Genomic DNA, 25,313 nt, shown 5'->3' with positions numbered 1-25,313 from the left:
CTTCATCAACCTCTCCTTCCCCCTTGCTGGATCAAGAAGGAGGAGACGTCACGCTGACCGTACGTGTGTTGAACACGGAGGTGCCGTCCGTTTGGCGCTAGGATCTCCGGTGATTTGGATCACGTCGAGTACGACTTCCTCATCCCCGTTCTTTGAACGCTTCCGCGCGTGATTTACAAAGGTATGTAGATGCAATCCGATCACTCGTTGCTAAATGAACTCATAGATGGTTCTTGGTGAAACCGTAGGAAAATTTTGTTTTCTGCAACGTTCCCCGACAACATGGCATTCAAGAGACAAAAAGAGAGAGAACCATCTAGCTAGTACTATGGACTCCTAGGTCCTAATGAAACTACCCACACATCATCATGGAGGTAACAAGGTTGATGAAGATGACTCCGACAATGGCTTCCCTCTCCGGCAGGGCTCTGGAACACGCCTCAAGATGGGATCTTTGTGGAACACAGCCTTGCGGCGGCGATAAAATTATTCTGAAAATATGGCGGAGCGTTTCGATATTTATAGGGAATTATGGCAATGGAATCAGGTCAAGGCGGTGCAAGGGGTCCCACATGAGCAGGTGCCCCCCAGGGCATGCAAGGTGGCCGTGTGGTCCCCGGGCAGGTCTTCTCGAGCCGGTTTTTGTTTTTTGTTTTGTTTCTTTATTTTTTATTCTCCATTTTTTCATTCTTTCTTACATTTTGTTTCTTCGTCTTTGGTTTTTTTCCTTTTGTTTCTTCTCTATTTTTTGTTTGATTTTCTTTTTTCTTCTCCATTTTTTCTTTTTTCTTATGTTTGTTTTCGTTTTCACTCTACATTTTCGTATGTGTCAAAAACATTTTTTAAGTAAGTGATCAACTTTTTTGTTTACACGTTCAACATTGTCCGAACGCTTATTCAACATTTTCCAAATACTTGTTCAACATTTTCCAAATACTTGTTCAACATTTTAGTACTTGGTCAACATTTTCAAATACTTGTTCAACATTTTAGTACTTATTCAACATTTTCAAATACTTGTTCAACATTTTTCAAATACCCGTTCAATATTTTTAATACTTATTCAACATTTTGAAATACTTGTTCAACATTTTTATAATACTCGTTCAGCAATTTTAGGACTTATTCAACATTTGTCAAATACCTTTTCAATATTTTTAATACCTATTCAAAATTTTCAAATACTTGTTCAACATTTATCAAATACTTATTTTAACAATTTTTAATGCTTATTCAACAATTTTCAAAAATAATTTTAAACATTTTTTTCAAATGTGTTTTTGAAGAATGTTTTGTTTATACATGTAGAATATTTTAAAGTATAGCGAAAAGTACAAAAATAAAGCAAAAAACAAGAACAGAAAAAAGGAAGAAAAAAAAGGCCGCGGCCCCCCGCGCGGCTGGGTCGGCCCATCTGGGGTCCCCCCAACGCGAGGCTTGCCCCTGTGCTCGCTTAAAGCGAGACATAGGGGCGCCCCATACCCATCCCACCAATCCTCCTGAATACCCCTCGCGTCGCGTGTCGTGCTGATCCAGAACTGCAAAATTCCCCAACAGACGACCATGAAGCTTCGGCTGCGTTCCATGGACGCGCGCGGCGGCGTCGCTGAGACGCACCGCGTGCAGCTGCCGGACACGGCCGTGCTCGCCGATGTGAAGTCCTTCCTCGCCGCCAAGCTCTCCGCCGCGCAGCCCGTCCCCGCCGAGTCCGTCCGCCTCTCCCTCAACCGCTCGCAGGAGCTCTGTTCACCGGACCCCTCAGCCACCCTCGCCGCCCTCGGCCTCGCATCCGGTGACCTCCTCTATTTCACGCTCTCCGCAGAATTATTATCGCAGCCACCGCCTCCTCAAACACTTCCCCGGAACCCTAGCCCGGATACAGCCTCCATCGGGCAAATTGCTTCCGGTTCCCAATCTCCTGGGGAGGCCGGTGGATCCTCGTCACCGCCGCAAAATCTACACATACAGCCTGTCTCTTCGTCGCTGCCGCAAAATCTACACATAGAGCCTATCTCTTCGCCGAGGCCGCGAGCCCTCCACGTGGAGCCTATTTTGCCCGTGGCATCTGATCCGCCCGATGTGGTGATGGCGGAGGCCGTCCACGCACCCAAGAGCTTGTCGAGCCTTGTGATTGGGATTCTCAAGCGGGAGATGGAGGCGGAGGATGCTGGATGCGCAAATGGTACAGTTATCCATCGCCTAGCTGTGTCCCTGCAGGCAGCTCTTGTCGATGCTGGCTTCCTTGCGGAGAATCCGATGGGGTCTCGCCCCGGATTGCTGAAGGACTGGGCCTCGGGTGCAGCGGCAACACTGACCGTAAAGTACACCCTACCGGAGCTTGTCGCCATGCTACCTGAGGGTGAAGAGGGGAAGACAGTGGTTTTGAACTGCTCATTGATGCCAAATTTTGTGATGATATATGGGTGTGTGCCTGGGGCATGCTCAGAAGTGCGCAGATTGTGCTTGGAGTTACCAAAGCTGGCGCCGCTGCTATATTTGGATAGCAATGAAGTGGGTGCAACAGAGGAGAAGGAGATTCTTGAGCTTTGGAGGGTGCTGAAGGATGAGCTGTGTCTTCCACTGATGATATCTTTGTGCCAACTCAACGGGTTGCGCTTGCCGCCGTGCTTGATGGCATTGCCAGGTGATCTGAAGGCTAAAGTCTTGGAGTTTGTTCCTGGGGTTGATCTTGCAAGGGTTCAGTGCGCATGCAAGGAATTGCAGGATCTTGCAGCAGATGATAATCTTTGGAAGATGAGGCTTGAACTGGAGACGAGTCCTTCTAGCAAGGGTTCTGGATGGAGCGGAGATTGGAAGCAAAGGTTTGTGGCAGCTTGGAAGGTGGACAACAGTAGGAGGCATCACAAGAGACCACCCAGCCCAAGGTTTTCGGGCTATGGTTGGGGGATCGGTACACGTAACCCACTTAACTTCCCAGTAATTGGTGGTGATTCGGACCGTCTGCCCTTTATAAATCACAATATCCTTGGGCGTAGTTTTGGAAATCAGCGGAGGAACATCTCGCCCAACTGCAATTTCGAGGGTCATCGCCAAGGGTTTCCTTGATTTAAGTTTTCACTAGTATCTCAAGTATGCAATGCATAGGCTGCCTTGTACATGTTTATAAGTTGCATGCCAGTGCTCTTATCCTTGTGAACTTTTTTGTCTGTATCTTAGATCCTATGTCTTGTCGTTTTCCGGTTATTCCTTGCTATGACACCAAAGTACTTCTGCTCTGATCTAGCCAACGCCATGATCAATTATGTAATAAATAGTTTGGACTTATGGTACTGAGAGCTTAACTTTGCTCTCTATACATGTTTCGGTATCAGCTCTCATCTGACAGTTTAATACTGCCTCCGATCCATATTAATTGTCGCTGATTTAGGACAAAGTTGTACTAAATCAGCAACAATTGATATGGATCGGAGGGAGTAAGTAATTTTATACTACGTTTTATCCCAGAACTAATTATTTTCATCAACAAATCTTGAAATAGGACTCAGGTTGTGTTTATTATTATGGTAAGTGTGTATTGTTACCATAATTATGAGCATAAATGGCATTTAGAAAGTTGTGAAGTACATGAAGCTCACCTGGTGGCTTTCTTAGTAGCAAGAATGGACTGTTTTCTTAGCAAGAACGGAATATTACTCATATCACGTTGGTTTTAAACACTTGGAAGTTGTGTACGCTGACTTACTGGTGGCATTTTGAGTTACAACCTTAAATATATATTGATGTCAAGTTATCCTCGTTTTATGTTGTATTCTATAAGTCAATAGCACTACTGTTCATGTATTATGCAATGCTGTCAGGTACATCTCAGTAGAGGGCTATTCTTAGGTCAGTGCAAATGTAGGTTTCCTTTCGGGCTATCTAGTGTACTTTTAGCTCACAATGAACAGATGGAAGATTTAACACTGTTGGCATTTAGCTCTGTTTTTTCATTTAATATCACTAAATGTACCTAACATCATGCTTTTCAAAGATTGTTCCCGGCAACCAAGAAATTGCTAGTCATTGCACATATAGTATGATCAACCAGTTGATTGTAGTTGTATTACTTATATCGAGCTGCCTTGTTTTCCAGTGAACTATAGTTACCATAACTTTGTATTTCTTTTATAGAAATATGACCTGTTTTTTCATCTAATGAAGTGGTCTTCTGCATGATTCTATCACTGAGTACCTGTAATATTTGGTTCCATGATGCCCTTCTGCATGATTCTATCACTGAGTGATTTTAGAAAGTTAGAGCTTAATATATGAGTGAAGTTCGCTATGATACAATTTCTGTGAATTGCTTCTGGTAAAATGCTTCCAAATGCACTAATCAGCTATACTACAGATGCAACACACATAGTCGAGCAGTTTAATTTCTGGAGGATGATATGTAGAGGAGAATATATATATAGGCCTTTAGCTCAAAATAAACAGATGAAAATTTCAACACTGATCACTAAATGTACTGCAGGTTGTCTTTTAGCTTTGGTTTTTATTTATATCACCAAGTGTATCTAATATCATGGCTTTCAGAGGTTGTTCACTACAACTGAGAAGTTGCTACTCATTCAACATATTATTTGTTAATATGATCAACCAGTTTATTGTAATTGTATCACTTTTCTAGCTGCCTTTTTATATATAACCTGTTTTTTTATCTTTTTTTTTGCGGGTGCTGTTTTTTTTATCTTACTGGTCTTCAATTGTCTTTCTTACTGGTCTTCAATTGTCTTTGTTAAGGTTCATGTAATGTTTGGTTCTGTGATGCCTTTCTGCATGATTCTATCACCTGCAGTATTTTAGAATGCTGGGGCTTAATAGTTAGGACTAGAGTGAGCTATCATACCATTTCCTTGAACTGCTTCTGGTAAAATGCTTCCAAATGAGCCAGCTAATCAGGTATACTACAGATGCAAGGCATATTAGAGTTTTAATTCTTGAGGATGATATATGGAGGAGAATATGCATAGAGGCCTCTCGGTGATGATATGATCAGCAAGAGGGTTTTTTCCTCTTGATTGATGGTGTTACAGGGTGAAAACCTCCACTTTGAAGCTGCAGAGTGCAGATTTATTCTTGGTATCCATAAGCTTACTCTGCAGAGTATCCATTTGTCTGAATTTTGGAGGTATTTTCTGAGCTCCACTCCTAGTCGAAAGCTGGTCAATGAAACTATGAGACTCTGATGCTGTGTGCCCATCATCATTTGCTTAGACCTGTAAAGCATCTCAGTAATCCATGTTTTCCCGCGGCCTATGATGGGTCGAGTGAACCACGGAGCTGCCGTGCTGCTCCTCCTGCATTGCAGGGACCAAAGATTGCCCTAATTTTCTAAGCGAGCTTTTCATTGACCACAGGGGGAAGAAAGGATAACCTTTCCGGTGCAGGCGTGCATCTTCCCGGCTTTGCCCACACATGTCCTGTTGACGATTGGCCCGGTTCATCTTGATGGTAACGTTTTTAAACCATGTGATATCTGTCATGAGATTTACTACTCCTACACCTTTGGGCACCGGGGCTGTGAGCCACCGTTGCTGGTCGCAGTACTCAAATGGCAGCCGTACGGATCAGTCCCGGTGCCCGAGAAAGGCCTCGTCTTTCTGCTCTTTGCTTGTGGTTTGGTGCACTGAAAAGAATGTGGGGGGAGGGAGGGCATGGGAAATAGTTTACAAAACCAGCTGGGCCAAAGCATTGCGGTGTTTTACTGCCAGGAGATCTTGGCTATGTGTATCATGTCATGCAGAGGCTCGGTATTGGCTCAGTGCGGTAGTATCAGCCTCCTTTTTTGTCTCAAAAAAAGTCTGTCATATGCATAGCATTTGTGTGGGTGGGAATCAGAAATTTATCACTCACTACAAACAAAAGAATTTTGTCAGTCTTGTTTCCTTACGTGGAAAAGCTAGTTAAATTTGTGCCAGTGCTAAATATTAATTTAACCCTTTAATTCTTACGAATGCGTTGCTGAACCTGACATGAAACCTCGAGTGTTGTCATGTTCTTCGTTTGTGTTTGGCTACACATTCAGGTTGCCCCAATACATCGCCTGTGCCCGACTAGTTTTCCGTATCCATCTTCAGTTATCTTGGGAACAAGAGTAGCAGGAAAGCCGGATGTGTGCCGCACAAGCGACAGCGGGCCTCTACAGGATTCCAGAGAGTGAGAACAAGAATCCAATTCTCTGCCAACACACGCCCCTGCCAGGATGCTCTGCCCTGCCCTGCCCTGCACCCGCAGGCCTTCAACTTTTTGACTGTATTATTCCACGTCCAGCCCAGCTTCCCTCCCCACACCCGCACCCGCTGCCGCCCAACAACTCAAACAACAGCAGCAGTAGAGTAGAGAGGTGGCCGCAAATGCACACCAGCACCAATATTGATTGATTCCAAGACGACTTCAAGTGAACTGAACCGCTAGCTACATCCACGTACATGGACACCGCCCCCTTTCAGCTTTGCCGGTGCTCCCATCTTGCCACCATTGTTGCATTGTACAGCACAGCAGCTAGTGCTTGTTGGGGCAGGGTATGCAACTAGTCCTGTACAGAGACGGGAAGTACTTCCACTATTGCTTGTACTGCAGCGGGGCGTCATCATAAAACAAGGGCGCTGTGTGTGAAGCCGGTGGAAGAAACAGTTCGTGGTGGCGCCCTTCTCCCCTTTTATTATCTTCCCTCCACATGTCCGCACGCCGCCACTACTACTGCATGGTGAACACTGTTCATTATGCCATAGGCTGGTGAGACTGTGAGGGTGACTGCAGGCAGCGCTGGTGATCGAAAGAAGAGGAGGAGCAGGGGAAGCAGCGGCAGCTCTCGCCTCCTTGCTGGTAACAACATCTACTCAACTCCATTGATGCTCTACATATGCTACTGTGACATCCTCTCTGCTGGCAAGTAGTTTTGAGGCAAATCTTTTCCCTCTGTTTCAAAAAAAAAAACCCTCTCTGCTGGCAAGTGGTTTTGCATAATTGTATTGCATTTCAGCTTTTATATACCAGCAGTACATTTTAGTAGGATATTTTCTTGGGAGGAGAGTGAGCTGCTTCCATATTTTCCCACCTTCCATGAGTGCCAACTATACATGTGTTCTCCAACACTACACTTTGGTCGAATATTTTCTTCGGGGACAGTGAGCTGCTTGCATCTTCTTCCTCCTCCCATGAGTGTCCTCTGCGTGTTTCAACAGTATCATGGGCATTTGTTTACCTCTCTCGAGAAATTGCAGTACAAGAGCATTATTAGCCTAGTAATAAGTGGCATCAGCTTTCTCCCTGGACGATTTCGGGGCTTCATCCTGGCGTTTTTGACTCATGATATCCCCCTCGATCTACACGCTCAATCAAAGGGTGGAACTTTTAACGCCTCCGGGCCCTTGTCCGTGCATCTTAGCTGATTTTGGCTTCTCAATTTGGATTGCCGCTCTTAACGCTGTTCTGCACCGACGACAGCTCACAGCTGAGTCTCAAGGCTCCTGCAGCTTGTGCAAATTCAGCATCTCTCTTCGTATTCATTCATTGTTCTGGCATCAAATTTGGACGGTGGGAGGTGCAGTGCTCAGTACTCGCTGTATGGCGATGAGGAACCCTCCCCTTCTCCACTAGTAACAACCGGCTAAGTTTCTGGCTTTTTTGCCCTCGATCACGGACCCTAAATTTCTTCCATGGTTTGCATTTCTTTTCCAGAACACGCAGGAGATGTTGCTCCCTTTCCTGTTGTGTTTATCTGATTCAGTGGTAGCTAGTTTTTTCAGTGTTATTCATACACTCGCATAGCCGCGTAGTTTGCATCCACCCCAACGAAGGCACTTCCGGAGTTTTCATGTAGAAACACTTGATTTATGTATAGACCAGTGCAGATTGTGATGGAAGGAAAGAAGACTTGAATCAGCGTGGGCATCTCCGTAATGCCACCAAGTGGTGAGGCAATTCTTGAATCTATGGCGCACTTGACTTTTCCCGGTCTCCAGTGCACGATGTTTGCTAGCTTTTCACTTGCAATATGCCTAAAATATAGTAAAAAGATACTCCCTCCAATCTAAAATAAGTGGCATCGTCTAGGTTCAAATTTGAACTAAAACCATGTTGCAAGTGACTGCGCATATAACTTAAAAAGTATTTTGCGAGGCAAATGCAAGGATATTATTTTTGAATATGCATAATCCAATACTTTTGCGCATACCAGTGATCAAAGTTTTAAAACAATGACTGCACATATAATAATGTGACTCGTGTTTGTACCGGGGCGGAGTAACATGATTTCATTTGTGTTAAAAAAGTAGTACTATCATAGCTCTCCCAGTGGAGTTATATATATATTCCAAAGAGCTGACAGCTCCATAAACTAAACTTCCTGCAAAAGAAAGAAGGCCCATAAACTGAAAACATGTACAGGGTTCTCAGAAATCCTGGTGAAGGTGGGGGCAGAGGTTCAGTTTCCGGTAGGGTTTAAGCATGTATAGATCTGGCTCATCCATTGATTAGTCATTAACCTCATTCCGAGCTGGCCCATGCAGTACGTGGATGACAGTGGCATCCGATCCTCGGGCCGGTCTTGATTTCCGCGGCACCACCAACTGTAAAATCTCCAGCTGATCCGCTGAATTCAGAGCTCTTTATATATTCTGATCCGCGGACGTGATCCAGCTGGTACACGATTGTTAGCGCGCGGTACCGACAATTCTATTCCCTGTACTGTGTGTGCGGCTTCCGTCTTTGCCCTTGCGTCTGTCCGTTGCATTAGGCTCGCTTAACTTTTTCACTTTGGAGGACAATCTTTATGTAAGGCTGCAGGGGTTAGTTGTTCCTTGTTGAGCCTTGCAAGATATTGACTGCCAGCTCGCTCCGCCCCGATCTGCTCCTCCGCATTTTCCACCCTTTAAGTAAAGCCCCCTTCACCGCTTGCCAAACCTGGCAATTTAGAAGGCTGGGCATTCCTTAGAATGGTTGCAGCATCACACTGAGATCATCAGGTATCAAGCACAAGGTTTGGTTAATGGCTTTGTTTGTTCCTTGCATAAATGTATTTGTGGGATGTTGTTGGCAACATGGTCGAGATCATGTGAGTGATCATTGTTTTTCTTGGCAGATGTATTCCCCTCCCTGCTCTGCTGCTGGAAGCAACGGCGAGCGGAGCTTCGCGGCCGGAGCCAACCCGCTTGCTTTGCTCGATCATGCCATGGATTTCGACGAGCACGTCCTTTTTCCTATGCACAATGCAGGGATGCAAGATGGAGTTCAGTTCTACAATCCTACTGCTGGTATTTTTCTTCTCCTCGCCTCTCCTGTTGAAGCAGAACAAGGTTCTTGTTCATTCATCTGTGAAAGTTCTCTCTTCTTACTACTGGCATTTCCATGTTGCAATTATCTCCAGGTGGTAGTGGTACTGAGCTGAGTAGAAACATGAGCATGGAGAAGGGTTTGAAAGGCGGTAAAAGGAAGGGCTCCGGCGAGGGCAGTTCGACGATGCATTCACAAGTAATGAAGTTATAGAAATTCTTCCCTTCCCTGTTCTTAGTAGTTTCATCATTTTGGGCTGCATCTCATCGTTTACATATCACACAGCAGGAGGAAACCGGTGGCATGTCTCAGAGAGAGGTCAGCATGGAGCGCGCTGGCGAGAAGGAAGGTGATGCTGCTAGCAACAGAGAGGACTACGTGCATATCCGGGCGAAGCGCGGCCAGGCGACCAACAACCACAGCCTTGCAGAAAGGGTGAGTGACCAATCTCTCCAGTAACATAATTGAAAGGGCTGCAATTTTCTTGCTTGTAATAGCTTGTCCGTCTGAAATGCAGTTTCGGAGGGAGAAGATCAACGAGAGGATGAAGCATCTACAAGACCTCGTCCCAGGCTGCAACAAGGTATCAACATCATCAGCAACTGAAAATTTACTCTTCAGCAAAAGTTTCATAGATTTGCTCATTATAAAATGTTTATGGGTTTACTCACTCTAACCGATGCGGCTGCCTGTGACAAAGAAGATTACAGGCAAGGCCATGATGCTCGACGAGATCATAAACTATGTGCAGTCCCTGCAGCGGCAGGTCGAGGTAAGCACACCGAAACAGATTCCTCAAAGATCACTCACTCTTGGCCAACAATGGCTGAAGCTCCTAGTGTTGCCCGTTTTGGTTTCTGCAGTTCCTCTCGATGAAGCTCTCGGCGGTCAGCCCCGAGCTGAACTGCGATCTCGACCTCCAAGACGTAAGACCAATGGAGACTCTGAACAACAAAGAACTCACATATGTTTATACTGTTAAAAACATAATATTCCTCGCAGACTGACCATTTTGCCTCCGGTTGCTCGCCTCCGCCGTGCAGATCCTTTGCCCGCAGGACGCCCGCTCCGCGTTTCCGGGATACGGCCAGCGATTGGGCAGCGTTCATCCTAACAGCAATATGTACAGGGCGTCGCAGCCGGGCCTCTCGCGTCCTGAACTATACGGGAACGGGATCATCATCCCAAACCCGGCAAATGTTCATATGGCGAGAGCGGCTCAGCAGCTGTCTGCTTTTCCCCAGGTCTGTCTGCATCCAACTCCCTCGATCAAAACATCCCACTCCCTCCAGTGCAGACTACATACGGAATAAAATGAGTAAATCTACATTCTAAAATATGTCTATATCCATCTATCTGTATTTCGTATTGAAATCTCTAAAAAGACTTATATTTAGGAACGAAGGGAGTAGATTTCTAGATGAGAGATTAATATTGTTGTCTCACTGACAGAGGAGCATCGTTTGGGACGAGGAACTTGGCAATGTTGGTCCGGCTGCCTTCCCGTCGGACGTCGTCGGCGCCAGTAGCTTAGAGAACTCCGGTAGGTCTCGCGCTTCTCTCCGTTGCGTTTCTTCTGCGGCTGTGTTGACTGTCGAGTCGTCTGATGAATCTTTTTTTGTGTGTGTTGCAGAGTCGATGAAGGTGGAGTAGCTAGCCAGCAAGCTGACGGTTAACCATGTGCAGAGGCTGCACAGATCTCCTCGGGCTTTAGCGAGTTTAACTGCTGTCGTTGAGAGGACGATTCTCTAAGCGTGCGTGTGTGTGACTTTTGTACAGTTTGACTAAGCAGACGGATGAAAAGCTTGTGGTCCGCTGTGATGTGCCATCTCTGCCTGGACTGAAATTATTAGTGGTAATAATGATTGGGTTTCATGAGTTGATCTACACAAGTTTGTGCATATTACTGATTTTTTCGATGTCCCGGTGGATATAGCGAGAGAGCCGACCTAAACAAAGGTTCTTGTTAAAATAGAATGACTGCGTGTATTTTAGAAAGAATACAACTATAATCGTAAGTTCTTCGTGGTCATTCTGGTCATGATCATTCGTGTGGTTTTTCTTTGACATCATCTACAATGAAACTTTCAATTAAGCGTGGAACTGATTTTGGAGACTTCCAATTAACCGTGGAACTGATTTTGGAAGGATAGAGCAGCTCCAAACAGAAATCTTAGCCAAGTAGTACCAGTAACATATAGGGATAAAATGGGTGCTAAATTTCCCAATTAACAGTGTCACTAGTTCCAAATGTTCCCAATGGCGTAAAGTTTTTGAAACACGCAATCGTTTATAAACAGTAAAAACCCAAATTTAATGTGAAAAAACGAAAAGGAAAAAGGGAAAAGGGGGGCAAACCACCAGCTTCCCTTGGAAGGCTGAGCACCAGCAGCCTCCTCCCATGGCGACCATCACCTGCCACCTCCCCCCTCTCCTCCCTGGCCCAGCCTCCGGGCACCATCGCCACCTCAAGCCCTCCCCGCCCCCCTTCAATCGGCACCTCCGCGCCCCGCCTCCGACCCGTCTCCTCCGCGCCGCCCGCCGCCGCCATCCCGACGCCGTCGTCGTCGTCCCAGACGCGCGCCCCTGGGTCGGCGACCTGTCAGGAGCCGCCTCCTACCGGGACGGGAGGGAGGAAGATGGGGACGAGGAGGAGGACGCGGACGACGACGACCGCAGCCTGGACCTCCTGGCCCGGTTCCTGCACTCGGTGTTCAGGAAGGCCTCCCGCCGCGCGCGCCGCGCCGCCAGGTCCGTGCTGCCGCCCTCCGTCCCCGCTGAGCTGGTCCGTTTCGCTGCTTGCTTTATCAGCCTGAGTTTATCATGCTTGTTCGGGATCAGCGGCATGGAGATCTCCGCCGGATTTGTGCGTGATCTGGTGTGTTCCCGTGTTTATGCGCGTGCAGGTGAAGTTCTCGGTCAATGGCGTGCTGGTTCTCACCTTCTTGTGGATCCTCAAGGGGCTTCTTGAGGTGAGGAATTCCTTCACATATAAGCTGTTTGATGCCCTGTTTCAAAATTGTGGGCAATTACTATTTCTGATTTAGTGTTTCTATGCGCAACAAATGGTTGTGATGCTGTATGATCAAGGGATAGTCACTAGTTTGTGCTCCGAAAAGGCGTGTTCGTGCGGGGTACAGATAGGTACTCTTTGTTGCTATTTGCTTAGGCAGTGAGAGCTGAGGAAGACAGCCAGTGCTTATTGATGGGGCAGTCTTTACTTGTCTGCTTGGGAAGTACTTGATGAAATGCCGATTCAGTGCTCATGTGTTGCTCTTGATATGTATGAACAAAGCGTTGTGCTCCTTGTCTGATTTATTTCTGTTTCTAGAGGGCATGTTGGTTCGGAGAACAAATACGTACTGGTTTGGCTACCGTTTTCTTAAGCAGCGAGCAAGAATTATTGAGTAGTCTTTACTTGTCTGCTTAGAAAATGCTTAACATGTATAGGAACCTTGGTTTCTGAAATTTTGGCATAGTTAGCTAATTTGATGGGCAGCAAAATGGGTGGTTGTTATTGTTGCTGACTCCATATGGTTGGAGCTATATGTCAATTAATTAGCCCGATATACGTGAGGTCGTCACTTTGTTGAGTTGATGGATGTTTTCTAAAAATGGTGAGGGGGTTGCCCTGGTTTTCTTTCAGGCAATCGCTCAAAACTGAACGTTTCAATAGATGTGTAAGACCGCACAGATAGTTAGTCACACCAAGACATAGTGACTTCCTTGTTATCAGCATCGTTTGCTTTTAGAAAATAGGTCCAGTACAAGAATATATATGAGTGCATTCCTCACTTGGAGAGTTTACAAGTGAGAGAGCTCCAGATCTTAGTACAAATAGAACATAGAGCCCCAAAAATTAAGTAGGATTAGCCCAAGGAGAAGCATCAATCACTCAGGGAAGGTGCATTCTTCAGGCCATCAGGGCATCAGGTTGGATCATAGGATGCCAGAGGCAGGATGTTACTGCTGTGCATATAATAGACTGGTGAAATGAGGCCAAAACATTTGTGCAAGACGTGGTGTTTTGCTTATTGGTAAATGGCCCTTCAAATTCCCCACTGTTGATTTCTTTTTAGCCACCAAAGCTATCTATGCTGGTTTAATGCTGTTACGTGTCAGATCAGTAACCCTGTGGTAGGTGGTACAGATCCACCACTCTCAGTTTGCGATAGAAAATGTAAAGTTGCAGCTTATGTATCTGTACTGTTCGATTCTGTGCAGCCAACATTTTCTACCTCAAAGTTCTTTATTTAAGCCTGTCTATTATTTGGTTTGTGCAATCTAACCCCTCTAGCCCATTTTTTTCTAGCACTGTTTTGCTTATTTCATGTTACACAGTAATTCCCTTGTTAGGCCCATTCTATTTTCTACTAGTGACGTGACGGGCACAGTTAAACTGACTGCTACAGGTAGTTGTGGGTTAACTCAACAGAATTAAATCAGAGGGGTCTCTGTCACACAAATTGACTAGTAGATGGGCTTGCAAATTGCAATTAATTTTTTGGAAAATTCTGCAGCAGTTAAAAGTTGCAACCTTATTTCTGTGGGTAGATTAATTTATTGTGATGGAAAAGTGAGAACCTTTTTAAGCTAAGCATGTTGAGCTAGTTAATGAAGAACCCTGTTCTGTTTCTTTTCATCTCTACTTCCCTCGTAACTGATTTGCTGCTGCGGCTCTTTTCCTTCCTGGATTAAAACGCCAAGCTTACAGGGATCATCAACCTTTAAGTTCATGGTCTGTACCACATACACACAGTCCAATTCAGTGACCACCCTATGAGGATTCTACTGAGTCGCCAGCAGGAAACTTTCCTGGCATGCAAATAGTTAAGTATCTTTGGCACTTGCACAGTTAAACTGTACCCACCAAGACATGAAGATGACCTTATGGCTTACGCCATTCATCTCGTGTAATGATACTGTCACTTTCTTAGCTTGTCTATTCTATGTATGGTCCATGGACATGGATTTTGAACCAGTCTTTCCTGTTTCTGCAATTCAGCCTTTTATTTTGCAAGATGTCCAATACTTCATTATGACACCCTTAACGTCTGGGATGGATTCTACTTTGTATTTCTATTTACTGGAATTTTGTTGGATGGGAAACAGTACTCCAAGATAACCCTCCAGGGTGTTGGTTGAGCCTGCGAAAATGCATCTCTCCCCATCAGGGTTAGCAGAGTCCTCACACTATATGGACATGAACATCAATAACATTTTGAAGTGCTGCATGACCGGTTGTATTTCATGTAAGCTAGTTCCAGCCTGTGTTTGTAGTGACTGGTGACAGAGAATCAACCAGAATCAGAAATATGGCTGTAGAATCAACACGTACCCCAGAATTAAAGTTCTGGATAGCAGTTAGGCTGCCATCATAATCTATTGAATTCATACATTTTATGTCATATTTGTGGTTACCTGCTAGCCAAGAAATTGATGTCACGCTGGTAGTTGGTTCGTGCAATCAATACACCAATTAGGGTTACAGCTGCCTAAAACAGAGGCATGAAAAATCACCAGTTGCATTCATTGGCATGTGGGCATTTGTTTTCGAGATATTAATCAAGGTTATATTATTCAGCTTTTGGAAGGTACCCGGCTACCCGCTCACTGCATTTATCGGGCAAGCTAAATGGTTCCACGTAATGTACTTGCCATTGTAGTACCTCTCAAAGCTTTAATTCCCAGAGTTTGCATTTCTGGGAGACACGACAAAGTCCATAGTTGAGATTCATCAGAACCATGAATTACAATTTGTCTGAAATCGCAGAATAAGTTCTTTGAGAATAACATGCCTTGCATTATGTTGCATTGATGCTTGTGGCAAACTCATTTTCTAGTCCTTTCTTTCAGTAACTTGGAAGCATTAGTAACTCAATTTGTCTACAGGTGGTCTGCACATTTGGAAGCATGGTGTTTATAAGCATCCTTCTTGTTCGAGGGATATGGTCTGGAGTAACTTACATCAGAGAAAACCGATACAGCTATATTCAACAGCTCAAGGATGACGACAACCGGTGGAGCAGAGTACAGCCTGCTGGTTGATCGTTTGCTTTCCTTGCTGGCAACATACTCTGATTCAAAGGGCCCATGAATAATCCAGGGCCACTGTTGAGATAGCATGGATGCTCCCAGCTGTGCACAAAATGCTGATGTTTGTTGTTGCTATATAAATTGCTGCTGGAGAATCGAAGGAACCCCCCTGTAGTCTATACAAATAAGTGGTTCTCTTCAACATGATGGTGAAAAATGTTACCGGCGACTGATTGGGTTTTATATCTGGCCTGGCCCCATTACTGGCTGAGCCGATGTTGAAAGACTCGTATTTGTTGTGGTATGAAAATGGTGCGAAATACCTATGGTCAGTACTCAGTACAGTGTAATTCTGTTTCATTTTGATAGATGGAGTGGTCCTGAATATCCAAAGCTAGTATTTTCTCCTGTGATGCCATGAAGGCATGAACTAGCTTGACAGAGTAGTAGTCTTGCTTCTGCAGTGGATTTCAAAATCTTGCCGGGCAACTGTCTTTTGATCTCCAACAGTCTGTCTCAGTCTTGCACTCTTGCTGCTTTTGGCCGTTCGTCTAGATTCTTTGTTTGCTACTCTCGCCTGATCTGATGCTTTGAGTTTGAGATTCCTCCTTTGGCTCTCGCTAGCATTTGGTCTGTTACTTCCAAAAAGGAAGAAGGCCAGAGACAGCGGAAATCCAAAATGATATCGTCAAGACAGTAGTCGTCACTCAGGTCAGGGGCACTGAGGTGTAGTATTACACCAAACCTTGTTTTTTAAACATCAATACAGACACAAGCGCTCATATACACACGCATACATTCATTCCTACGAACGCACACACGCACATCCTACCCCTATGAGGGGCTCCGAAAGACTGAGCCGGCATATCATCTTGTGATTTATGAAGTCACCGTATGTACCTCGTCGTCGACGGAAACATCTCCTCCCACTGAATGCGCATCGTCGAAAATCTTGAAATAAATTCAGGAATAAATGCGAGTATCAGGATTTGAACCCATAGTCCCTCTAATCATAGGTGGTGTTTGGTTCTCTAGTCCTAGGACTTTTTTTAGTCCAAACGAAAAAGTCCCTAGTCTTTAAAAAGTCCTTTCCTGTTTGTTTTCAGAGACTAAAAAGTTCCTAGTCTCTTCCTAAAGGTTATTAAATGACCATGTTGCCCGTAGTATATAGAAAAATAACAGTCAAACAACACCATAAGGTGGCGGGGCAATGGGTGCATGGAGGGGCATTCATTTAGTCCCAAATGTCTAGTTTAGTCCCTAAAAAGTCCCTTCTATTTGATAAAAAAGTCTTTAAGAAGGACTTTTTCTAGTTCCTACATTAAAAAGTCTCTGGAAACAAACACCCCATTAGTTCCTCTAACCATCCAACCACAGGTCATAGGTTGGCTCGCCAAAACCAAACCTTTAATATTATTGGTGGATACGTTATCAATCGATTTGAATGGCCTCGCTTTTGTTCGTTTCAGCCACGCCAACAGACGGAACCGTGGATCCCTATTCTGAGAAAGGCGAGTTAGGCGAAGACAGTAGCATTTCGGCCCTGTCCTAGTTCTCGGTCATTTCGAAGTATTGACACCTTTTGTCATTATTATCACGCGTGCCGACTAGCTACTGCCAACCACTCGTACAACGGTACAAGTGATCCAAATACAGTATTGCTTAGCAGGGACCTTTGTCACAACCATGCTAGCTACCCCGTCAGCCAGTTACCCGTCGCCATCGGCGTATTCATGGCGAATCCCTGGCGACCCACACCTGACCGTCAGATGCGCATCCGACGGCGTCCCGCAGGCCGCCCCGATCTTCTCCGGACCCATGCGCCTTTTATGAGCAAGAGCGACGTGCCCAGCCGTCCCGGAAATGTGGGAGGCGCGCGTCCGTCCACGAGGCAGAAAGCCTGGAGCGCTGCTGCGCCACACGACTCGCGGCACGGCCATTGGTGGAGTGGAGGTGTCGTGTTTTGATCCAAATATTTTTGGCTTGGATGCCTCGTGTTGCACGTAGTACACCTTTCTCTACCAGCCATATCTTGTTGCGGTTGACCGACGCTTAATCTTTGATCGGTTGGCTGATCCGGCGACAAACATTGCATCACACCGTTGGGTCGCATTTACGCCGAATCTGAGCCGGAACAACGATTTCCGCGTGACCCGATCTCGGTGGGCCGCTCGTATGATTCCCAAGCTGCTGACAGTTAACACGCTGGAGCAAATCGTTCGGAAGAAAAAATAAGCTTAGCACTGGCGATCACCACTGGTTATGAGCGAGTACTTCTACTGTTTCGTCGACAGATGATTGAAGCTGTATTTTCTCTTTTGGGTACTGCTAGTCGCTAGGCGCGGTACTACACCGGTACGGTACTGGGCGTAGGGGTGGACACGAACTTAGCACCAGCAGTACTAATATCGAGAAATAAGGATGACAGTCATCCTCCTGGCTCCTCAGCCGTTTGGGATTCCTGACCGTTGGATCGTTTTGCTTGATGCAATCTGGGCCATCGGATCGAGCCCTGGGAGGACCTCGGCCGTCGGATCGAAGAGGTGACCCTGTAGCAATGAATAGTTTCGTCCCGTTCGTGCCACCGCGCATAATTCCGACGACCCGCCGAGGGCATTTTCATCATTTCACATATGGGGCTATAAAATGCCGGCTCCCCATGGAGATAACCCTAGCCGCCTCACTCCCGCATCTCGCGCGTCGCCGCCTAGCTGCTCCCCACGCCGCCGCCTGCGCTCACCCTCACGTCGTCGCCTCCGCTCGCCCTCGCGCCGTCGCCTCCGCTCGCCCTCGCGCCGTCGCCTCCGCTCGCCCTCGCGCCGTCGCCTCGTCTCCTGCTCCCCCGCCCTCTCGATGCTCCGCAGCGCAACACCAGGAGAGCGCGAGCGCGAGCAGCCACGACCCTCTCCTCCTCTCCCACGCTCGTTCCCCTGTTGCCTCTCTCATGCCGCCGCCACCCCATCTTCTCTCGCACTTCCCGTCCTGCTAAGCCCGCCCTCCCGTGCTTCACCACCTGGCCGCTCTCGCTTCGAGGGGTGAAGGACGTCGAGCAGATGAGTCCCACTGTCGACGATGGTGGGGGTGACGCACAACTCTGACGAGCTCATCAGTGGGGAGACCAACGGACGACCCGCGGTCGCCGCTTGCATGAGAAGGCGAGGGAGGCGACCTGATGCGAGGCGCCCACTCAGTGCTTCCCCGCCAAATCCGGCCGCCACCAGCTCGCTTCGGCCTCCTCATCTTCGTGCATCTCTGGGAAGAAGACGACCCAAGCTGAGTCGCCTCCCGAGCCGCAGTGCGAAGATCACGGTGAACGCCCTTTCCACTTCTCCCGTTTCCACTGTCTCTCTCTCAGATTTACCTATTAATCCAGTCGAGATTCGATCAGATGTGTCTATCTGTTCATTTACAGGGGGGCAGAACCCCAAGGGCAGAGTTGCAGTCCTCTACAGCTGCGGGGAGGAAGAAGAAGAAGGGCTCATATATATGCCTCTCTCTGGTGGTGAACACTCTTCCCTGGAATCGAAGATCTGCCTATCCCTGCATCATGTAAAGTGCGGCCTGCAGGTATTGTTGGGGAACGTAGCAGAATTTTTAAAATTTTCTACGCATCACCAAGATCAATCTATGGAGTCATCTAGCAACGAGGGAGAGAGGAGTGCATCTACATACCCTTGTAGATCGCGCGCGGAAGCGTTCAAGATAACGGGGTTGATGGAGTCGTACTCGACGTGATCCAAGTCACCGATGACCAAGTGCCGAACGGACAGCACCTCCGCGTGCAACACACGTACGGTTGGGAAGACGTATCCTCCTTCTTGATCCAGCAAGGGGGGAGGAGAGGTTGATGAAGATCCAGCAGCACGACGGCGTGGTGGTGGATGCAGCAGGATCCCGGCAGGGCTTCGCCAAGCGCAAGCGGGGAGGAGAGGTGTTACAGAGGGAGAGGGAGGCACCAAGAGCAAGGGTGCGGCTGCCCTCCCTCCCCCCTCTTTATATAGGGGCCTTGGGAGGGCGCCGGCCCTAGGAGATGGATCTCCAAGGGGGGGGGGCGGCCAAGGGGTGGCTTCCCCCCCCCAAGCCAAGTGGGGGGTGCCCCCATCCCTAGGGTTTCCCAACCCTAGGCGCAGGGGAGGCCCAAGGGGGGGCGCACCAGCCCACCAGGGGCTGGTTCCCCTCCCAATTCAGCCCATGGGGCCCTCCGGGATAGGTGGCCCCACCCGGTTGACCCCCGGGACCCTTCCGGTGGTCTCGGTACAATACCGGCGACCCCGAAGCCTTCCCGATGGCCAAAACTGGACTTCCTATATATAAATCTTTACCTCCGGACCATTCCGGAACTCCCCGTGATGTCCGGGATCTCATTTGGGACTTCGAACAACTTTCAGGTTACTACATACTAATATCTCTACAACCCTAGCGTCATCGAACCTTAAGTGTGTAGACCCTACGGGTTCGGGAGACATGCAGACATGACCGAGACGACTCTCCGGTCAATAACCAACAGCGGGATCTGGATACCCATGTTGGCTCCCACATGCTCCTCGATGATCTCATCGGATGAACCACAATGTCGAGGATTCAATCATTCCATATACAATTCCCTTTGTCAATCGGTACGTTACTTGCCCGAGACTCGATCGTCGGTATCCCAATACCTCGTTCAATCTCGTTACCGGCAAGTCACTTTACTCGTGCCGTAATGCATGATCCCGTGATCAACCACTTGGTCACATTGAGCTCATTATGATGATGCATTACCGAGTGGGACCAGAGATACCTCTCCGTCATACGGAGTGACAAATCCCAGTCTCGATTCGTGCCAACCCAACAGACACTTTTGGAGATACCTGTAGTGTACCTTTATAGTCACCCAGTTACGGTGTGACGTTTGGCACATCCAAGGCACTCCTACGGTATCCGGGAGTTGCACAATCTCATGGTCTAAGGAAATGATACTTGACATTCGGAAAAACTACAGCAAACGAACTACACGATCTTTGAGCTATGCTTAGGATTGGGTCTTGTCCATCACATCATTCTCCTAATGATGTGATCCCGTTATCAATGACATCCAATGTCCATAGTCAGGAAACCATGACTATCTTTTGATCAACGAGCTAGTCAACTAGAGGCTCACTAGGGACGTGTTGTGGTCTATGTATTCACACATGTATTACGATTTCCGGATAACACAATTATAGCATGAACAATAGACAATTATCATGAACAAAGAAATATAATAATAACCATTTTATTATTGCCTCTAGGGCATATTTCCAACAGGTATCCCCTTACTTCTATGTTGCTATGTGCCTGTTTTGTTCAAATGCATACTGTGTTAGTTGCTACCTGCTGCAAGTATCTCTTTTCTTCTTCTATTCTCAGTCTTCCAGGCCTCTGCTTGCTTGTGCTCTTATTAATGCCATTTGTTAGCCTCGTAGGATTTTTAGTTTCTTCTTGTGGACGATCCTCAGGTCTAGCTAGATCACACATGCAGAATTTTTTGTCTTTATTGTTTTTTGTTACCTTGTTGTCAAAGAGAGATGTTCAGGTCTGTCTAGGTTCCAAAGAAGATATTCTTCTTTGATTTGTTTCTTGTTGTGGAGGAGCCTCAGTTCTAGCTAAATTCCAAAGAAGATATATTTTGGTCTTTATTGTTTTGTTAGTACCTTGCTGTCAAATACAGATCTTTAGGTCTGGCTAGGTTCCAAAGAAGAGATTCTTATTTGTCTTTGTTGTTCTGTTAGCGCTTACTGTGAAACATGGCCTTGGCTTTGCCTGGCAAAATATAATACTCGAGAGGAAATGGTACAGCATGGACGGATCTACGCTGTGGCCAAACCAGAAAAAACGATGGAGATGTGGTTGCTGGAAGTAACCTGACCTTTCAAAATCGCCAATTAACATGCTTACATTCATTATTTGAGGCGGTGGTAGACAACGGCTGCCTGGCAGATAGTTCAAGTCAGGCCAAGTTCTCTTTTTTTGGTTGGATCTTAAGCACCGTCGGCTCTAAATTTGAGTTATCTAGCCCATGTCGAGGAGATCATTAGAGGTGTCAGATCATGTGGAAACTTTAAATCTTTTATCTATGCTGAAAATGTAAATAGGTCATGCATTGTTTCTGGAAAGGTTCTTGCCTGTCTAAATCCTGCTAGGTGTGGGGCTTTTTTTCACATGCACGGTTACTGCTCTTATTCTTTTCTCTAAACTGGCATAGCATGGATCTGCTGTCAGGAAAGTGTATGCAGTAAATTATGTGAGGTTTTGTTTGATCTGGTCCAGTTTCTTCCTTGGATCAGGGTTTGGGTGCAATAAACTATGTGGCCTTTGATTTAATTTGGTGCATTGCAGTTAGAACACTTAATTTGTGTTTGTTTGGTGTGCTTGTTTTTTATTGCCATCTTCAAGTTTGTTTCCTGTGTTAGGTCCATGGTTTGGTCATCATGGCTCCTTTGGCAGCAGTCTTAGAGAGACTGGGATCTACATGTGCCTATTAGTGGTTCTTGCTGGTTACTGTTGCAGCATCAGTTGGTTTTCTATGTTCCTTGTTTTGGTTCTTGTTTTTTTACTTTCTGCTTGATTGTTTGTTTTAGTTTGGAGGTGAGATGTTGAGGCCCTTTGTGCTGTTGGAGGTTGTTGGGTACTGTTGGAGCAGTTTGGTTCATTCATATGGTAAGCACGCCATTTTGCTGTACTTTCTGATAAACTGTTCTGACTATTCATGAATGTTTGTTCCTTTATTTGTTCACTCTATTTGTGTGATGGAGTATCAGGTGGCCTGCTATTTTCATGTATATGAGATGCACGTAAACTGAAGATTTTCTTTTTTACTTCATAACCGAAGAGATTATTTACCTAGCCGAAAGAGAAATTTCTTTGTACATATTGTTTTGTTTACATGTATATGAGATACACGTATATGGCTAATACCTGAAACATATGAACTGAGAGTCGTTCTTTTCTTCCTGGACATGTTGATATCTATCTCCTTTGGTATGGAATATCAGTCTATATTATTTAACAAAATTCTTTGCTACCAATGAAATATTCTAAACAATCTGGAAAATGTATAGCTTGAATGGATAATCGTGTTCTGCTTAATTAAATGGAATGTTAGCCTACATAGTTTTAAGCCTCATTCATGTTCTTGTGTTCTGCTTCTACCTTATTAATGCCAGATCCTGAATGCATTAAGTGAGCAGTAAATACTTGCAACACTCTTACTCTCAAGGTAAGCCACAAATCACTCATTTGTTTACTGATGTTTATAAACATGCTGCTTTGTGCAAGTTACTGGGACTCCCGAAGTCTTAACAATACCACAGACTCTGGAATTAGGCATTTTTAAGTTGGAACAAGCCACAATTCAGTTTGAGTAACCACACCAATCTTTGTGCCTGGATAATCAGTGTAGTTTTTTGTTTGATTGAATGCCGCTCCTTCCATTTTGTGCTTATTATTTTGCATGACATGATTTGAGTTTAAGGGCATTTACAGACAATGCGATGTTGTCCTTAAATTCACAAAGATGAGCAATTAATAGTTGAACTGATTGTAGGCACATAAGGTTGCAAGAGCCACATGGTTGCACATGTAGTACTTGCCTCCTTGATTCTTCCTTACTCTCTTGATTTCCTTACCTGTACAGTGATTCTCTATTTCATTTACCTTATTATGTGTTTCCTTTTCTTATCATGTGTATGTAGGAAAATCAAGTGGGCACTGTCACTGAGGCCATAGAGGCTGTGAAACAGGCAAAGGATGCTCATTGGGGTGTGATGGTGTCGTATAGGTATGGGGACACGGATGATTCTTTCATCGCCGACCTGATTGTCGGTGCAACAGCTGGACAGATCAAAGCTGGTGCCCCCTGCTGTGGAGAGTGCCTCATGAAATACGATCAGGTCTCTGTTGAATGTTTGCTGCCTTTTATGTGGTTACATGCACGAAAGTATTGGTCTAAAGTTATAGTACCATATGGTCATTCTAAATAGCTTCTTAATTTTTCTTGAATGGTCTTTGATGAGCGTGTGCATTGTGTTTGCATCTTCTAAGAATAGAGGGAGAACTTGGAAGCAAAGGGGTTTACGCTGGTAAAAATTGGAGAACTACCCTGAGCTGACTCACGGCTCACTGGATTCCACCGATGCGGTCCGGGGGGTTTCTGTAAAGATGTGTTTTGTGCTGGCTCAGCAAAGATAAAATTGTAGCATTTGTTTGTTAACAAAGGATCCTTAAATTCTCCCTTGAACATCATACCTTGCCCTATTTTGCAGCTCAAGGTTGTAATTTGTCTAGGAGCCCGCTACTGGGTCAGGCATGGTTAATTTTTGTTGCTCTTTTTCAGAAATGTTGCTTGTTCCTCAGTGTCTAGGACGACCAGTAAAAAAATTTGCTGTTGGTAGTTGTCACAGCTCACAAGTAGATTTGGTGTACTGCGCTGTTGGGTTTCGTAGTAATTTCAAAAAATTTCCTACGCACACGCAAGATCATGGTGATGCATAGCAATGAGAGGGGAGAGTGTGATCTACGTACCCTTGTAGATCGACAGCGGAAGCGTTAGCACAACGCGGTTGATGTAGTCGTACGTCTTCACGGCCCGACCGATCAAGCACCGAAACTACGGCACCTTCGAGTTTTAGCACACGTTCAGCTCGATGACGATCCCCGGACTCCGATCCAGCAAAGTGTCGGGGAAGAGTTCCGTCAGCACGACGGCGTGGTGACGATCTTGATGTACTACCGTCGCAGGGCTTCGCCTAAGCACCGCTACAATATTATCGAGGATTATGGTGGAAGGGGGCACCGCACACGGCTAAGAATATGATCACGTGGATCAACTTGTGTTTCTAGGGGTGCCCCCTGCCCCCGTATATAAAGGATCAAGGGGAGGAGGCCGGCCGGCCCCTATGGTGCGCCAAGGAGGAGTCCTCCTCCTAGTAGGAGTAGGACTCCTACTAGGAGGGGGAAAGAAGTGGGGAGGGAGAAGGAAAGGGGGGCGCCGCCCCCCTCTCCTAGTCCAATTCGGACCAGGGGGGAGGAGGCGGGCGGCCCACCTTTGGCTGCCCCTCTCTCTCTCCACTAAGACCCATATGGCCCATTACTCCTCCCGGGGGGGTTCCGGTAACCCTCCGGCTCTCCGGTTTTCTCCGAAATCACCCGGAACACTTCCAGTGTCCGAATATAGCCATCCAATATATCAATCTTTATGTCTCTACCATTTCGAGACTCCTCATCATGTCCGTGATCACATCCGGGACTCCGAACTAACTTCGGTACATCAAAACTCATAATATAACTGTCATCGAAACCTTAAGCGCGCGGACCCTACGGGTTCGAGAACAATGTAGACATGGCCGAGACACGTCTCCGGTCAATAACCAATAGCGGAACCTGGATGCTCATATTGGCTCCTACATATTCTACGAAGATCTTTATTGGTCAGACCGCATAACAACATACGTTGTTCCCTTTGTCATCGGTATGTTACTTGCCCGAGATTCGATCGTCGGTATCTCAATACCTAGTTCAATCTCGTTACCGGCAAGTCTCTTTACTCGTTCCGTAATACATCATCTCGCAACTAACTCCTTGCAAGGCTTATGTGATGTGCATTACCGAGAGGGCCCAAAGATACCTCTCTGACAATCAGAGTGACAAATCCTAATCTCGAAATACGCCAACCCAACATGTACCTTTGGAGACACTTGTAGAGCTCCTTTATAATCACCCAGTTACGTTGTGACGTTTGGTAGCACACAAAGTGTTCCTCCGGCAAACAGGAGTTGCATAATCTCATAGTCATAGGAACATGTATAAGTCATGAAGAAAGCAATAGCAACATACTAAATGATCGGGTGCTAAGTTAATGGAATGGGTCATGTCAATCACATCATTCTCCTAATGATGTGATCCCGTTAATCAAATAACAACTCTTTTATTTATGGTTAGGAAACATAACCATCTTCGATTAACGAGCTAGTCAAGTAGAG

General features: G+C 46.1%; 3 protein-coding genes and 1 long non-coding RNA gene across 8 annotated transcripts; 3 read left to right on the top strand and 1 right to left on the bottom strand.

Annotated features, from left to right (window-relative positions):
- Positions 1-1,478: 1,478 nt before the first annotated feature.
- Positions 1,479-3,331, top strand: LOC125552434 (F-box protein SKIP22-like). Its single transcript, XM_048715987.1, has one exon. It carries the CDS (start codon positions 1,564-1,566, stop codon positions 3,064-3,066), a length of 1,503 nt encoding a protein of 500 aa, XP_048571944.1. The 5' UTR covers positions 1,479-1,563; the 3' UTR covers positions 3,067-3,331.
- Positions 3,332-3,475: 144 nt separating this feature from the next.
- On the top strand, positions 3,476-11,166 carry LOC125552435 (transcription factor bHLH78-like). Of its 4 annotated transcripts, none has more exons than XM_048715989.1 (10): positions 3,476-6,831; positions 9,089-9,260; positions 9,374-9,477; positions 9,565-9,714; positions 9,797-9,862; positions 9,983-10,051; positions 10,143-10,205; positions 10,323-10,523; positions 10,732-10,822; positions 10,913-11,166. In XM_048715989.1, the coding sequence occupies exons 2-10, from the start codon at positions 9,089-9,091 to the stop codon at positions 10,930-10,932; spliced, it is 936 nt and encodes a 311-aa protein (XP_048571946.1). In that variant the 5' UTR covers positions 3,476-6,831; the 3' UTR covers positions 10,933-11,166. The 4 variants fall into 4 exon arrangements, with proteins under 4 accessions (XP_048571946.1, XP_048571948.1, XP_048571947.1 ...); XM_048715991.1 differs by lacking the exon at positions 3,476-6,831 and adding an exon at positions 6,840-8,986 and having other exon boundaries at positions 9,568-9,714; XM_048715990.1 differs by lacking the exon at positions 3,476-6,831 and adding an exon at positions 6,841-8,972.
- On the bottom strand, positions 9,490-10,497 carry LOC125552438. The gene is made up of 3 exons (XR_007303586.1): positions 10,288-10,497; positions 9,951-10,223; positions 9,490-9,852 (listed from the first exon to the last, which is right to left on the bottom strand). It is a non-coding gene; the product is annotated as an uncharacterized LOC125552438 (long non-coding RNA).
- Positions 11,167-11,602: 436 nt separating the features above from the next.
- Positions 11,603-15,708, top strand: LOC125552437 (protein SHORT HYPOCOTYL IN WHITE LIGHT 1-like). Of its 2 annotated transcripts, XM_048715993.1 has the most exons (4): positions 11,603-12,064; positions 12,186-12,251; positions 13,994-14,108; positions 15,172-15,307. In XM_048715993.1, the coding sequence occupies exons 1-3, from the start codon at positions 11,681-11,683 to the stop codon at positions 14,060-14,062; spliced, it is 519 nt and encodes a 172-aa protein (XP_048571950.1). In that variant the 5' UTR covers positions 11,603-11,680; the 3' UTR covers positions 14,063-14,108; positions 15,172-15,307. The 2 variants fall into 2 exon arrangements, with proteins under 2 accessions (XP_048571950.1, XP_048571949.1); XM_048715992.1 differs by lacking the exon at positions 13,994-14,108 and having other exon boundaries at positions 11,604-12,064; positions 15,172-15,708.
- Positions 15,709-25,313: the final 9,605 nt, after the last annotated feature.

This window comes from Triticum urartu, chromosome 4, assembly GCF_003073215.2.
Source record: "Triticum urartu cultivar G1812 chromosome 4, Tu2.1, whole genome shotgun sequence".
In the NCBI taxonomy this organism is placed as follows: domain Eukaryota; kingdom Viridiplantae; phylum Streptophyta; class Magnoliopsida; order Poales; family Poaceae; genus Triticum; species Triticum urartu.
The sequence above is the reverse complement of the archived record's forward strand: the minus strand, read 5'-3'. Positions and strand labels throughout refer to the sequence as shown.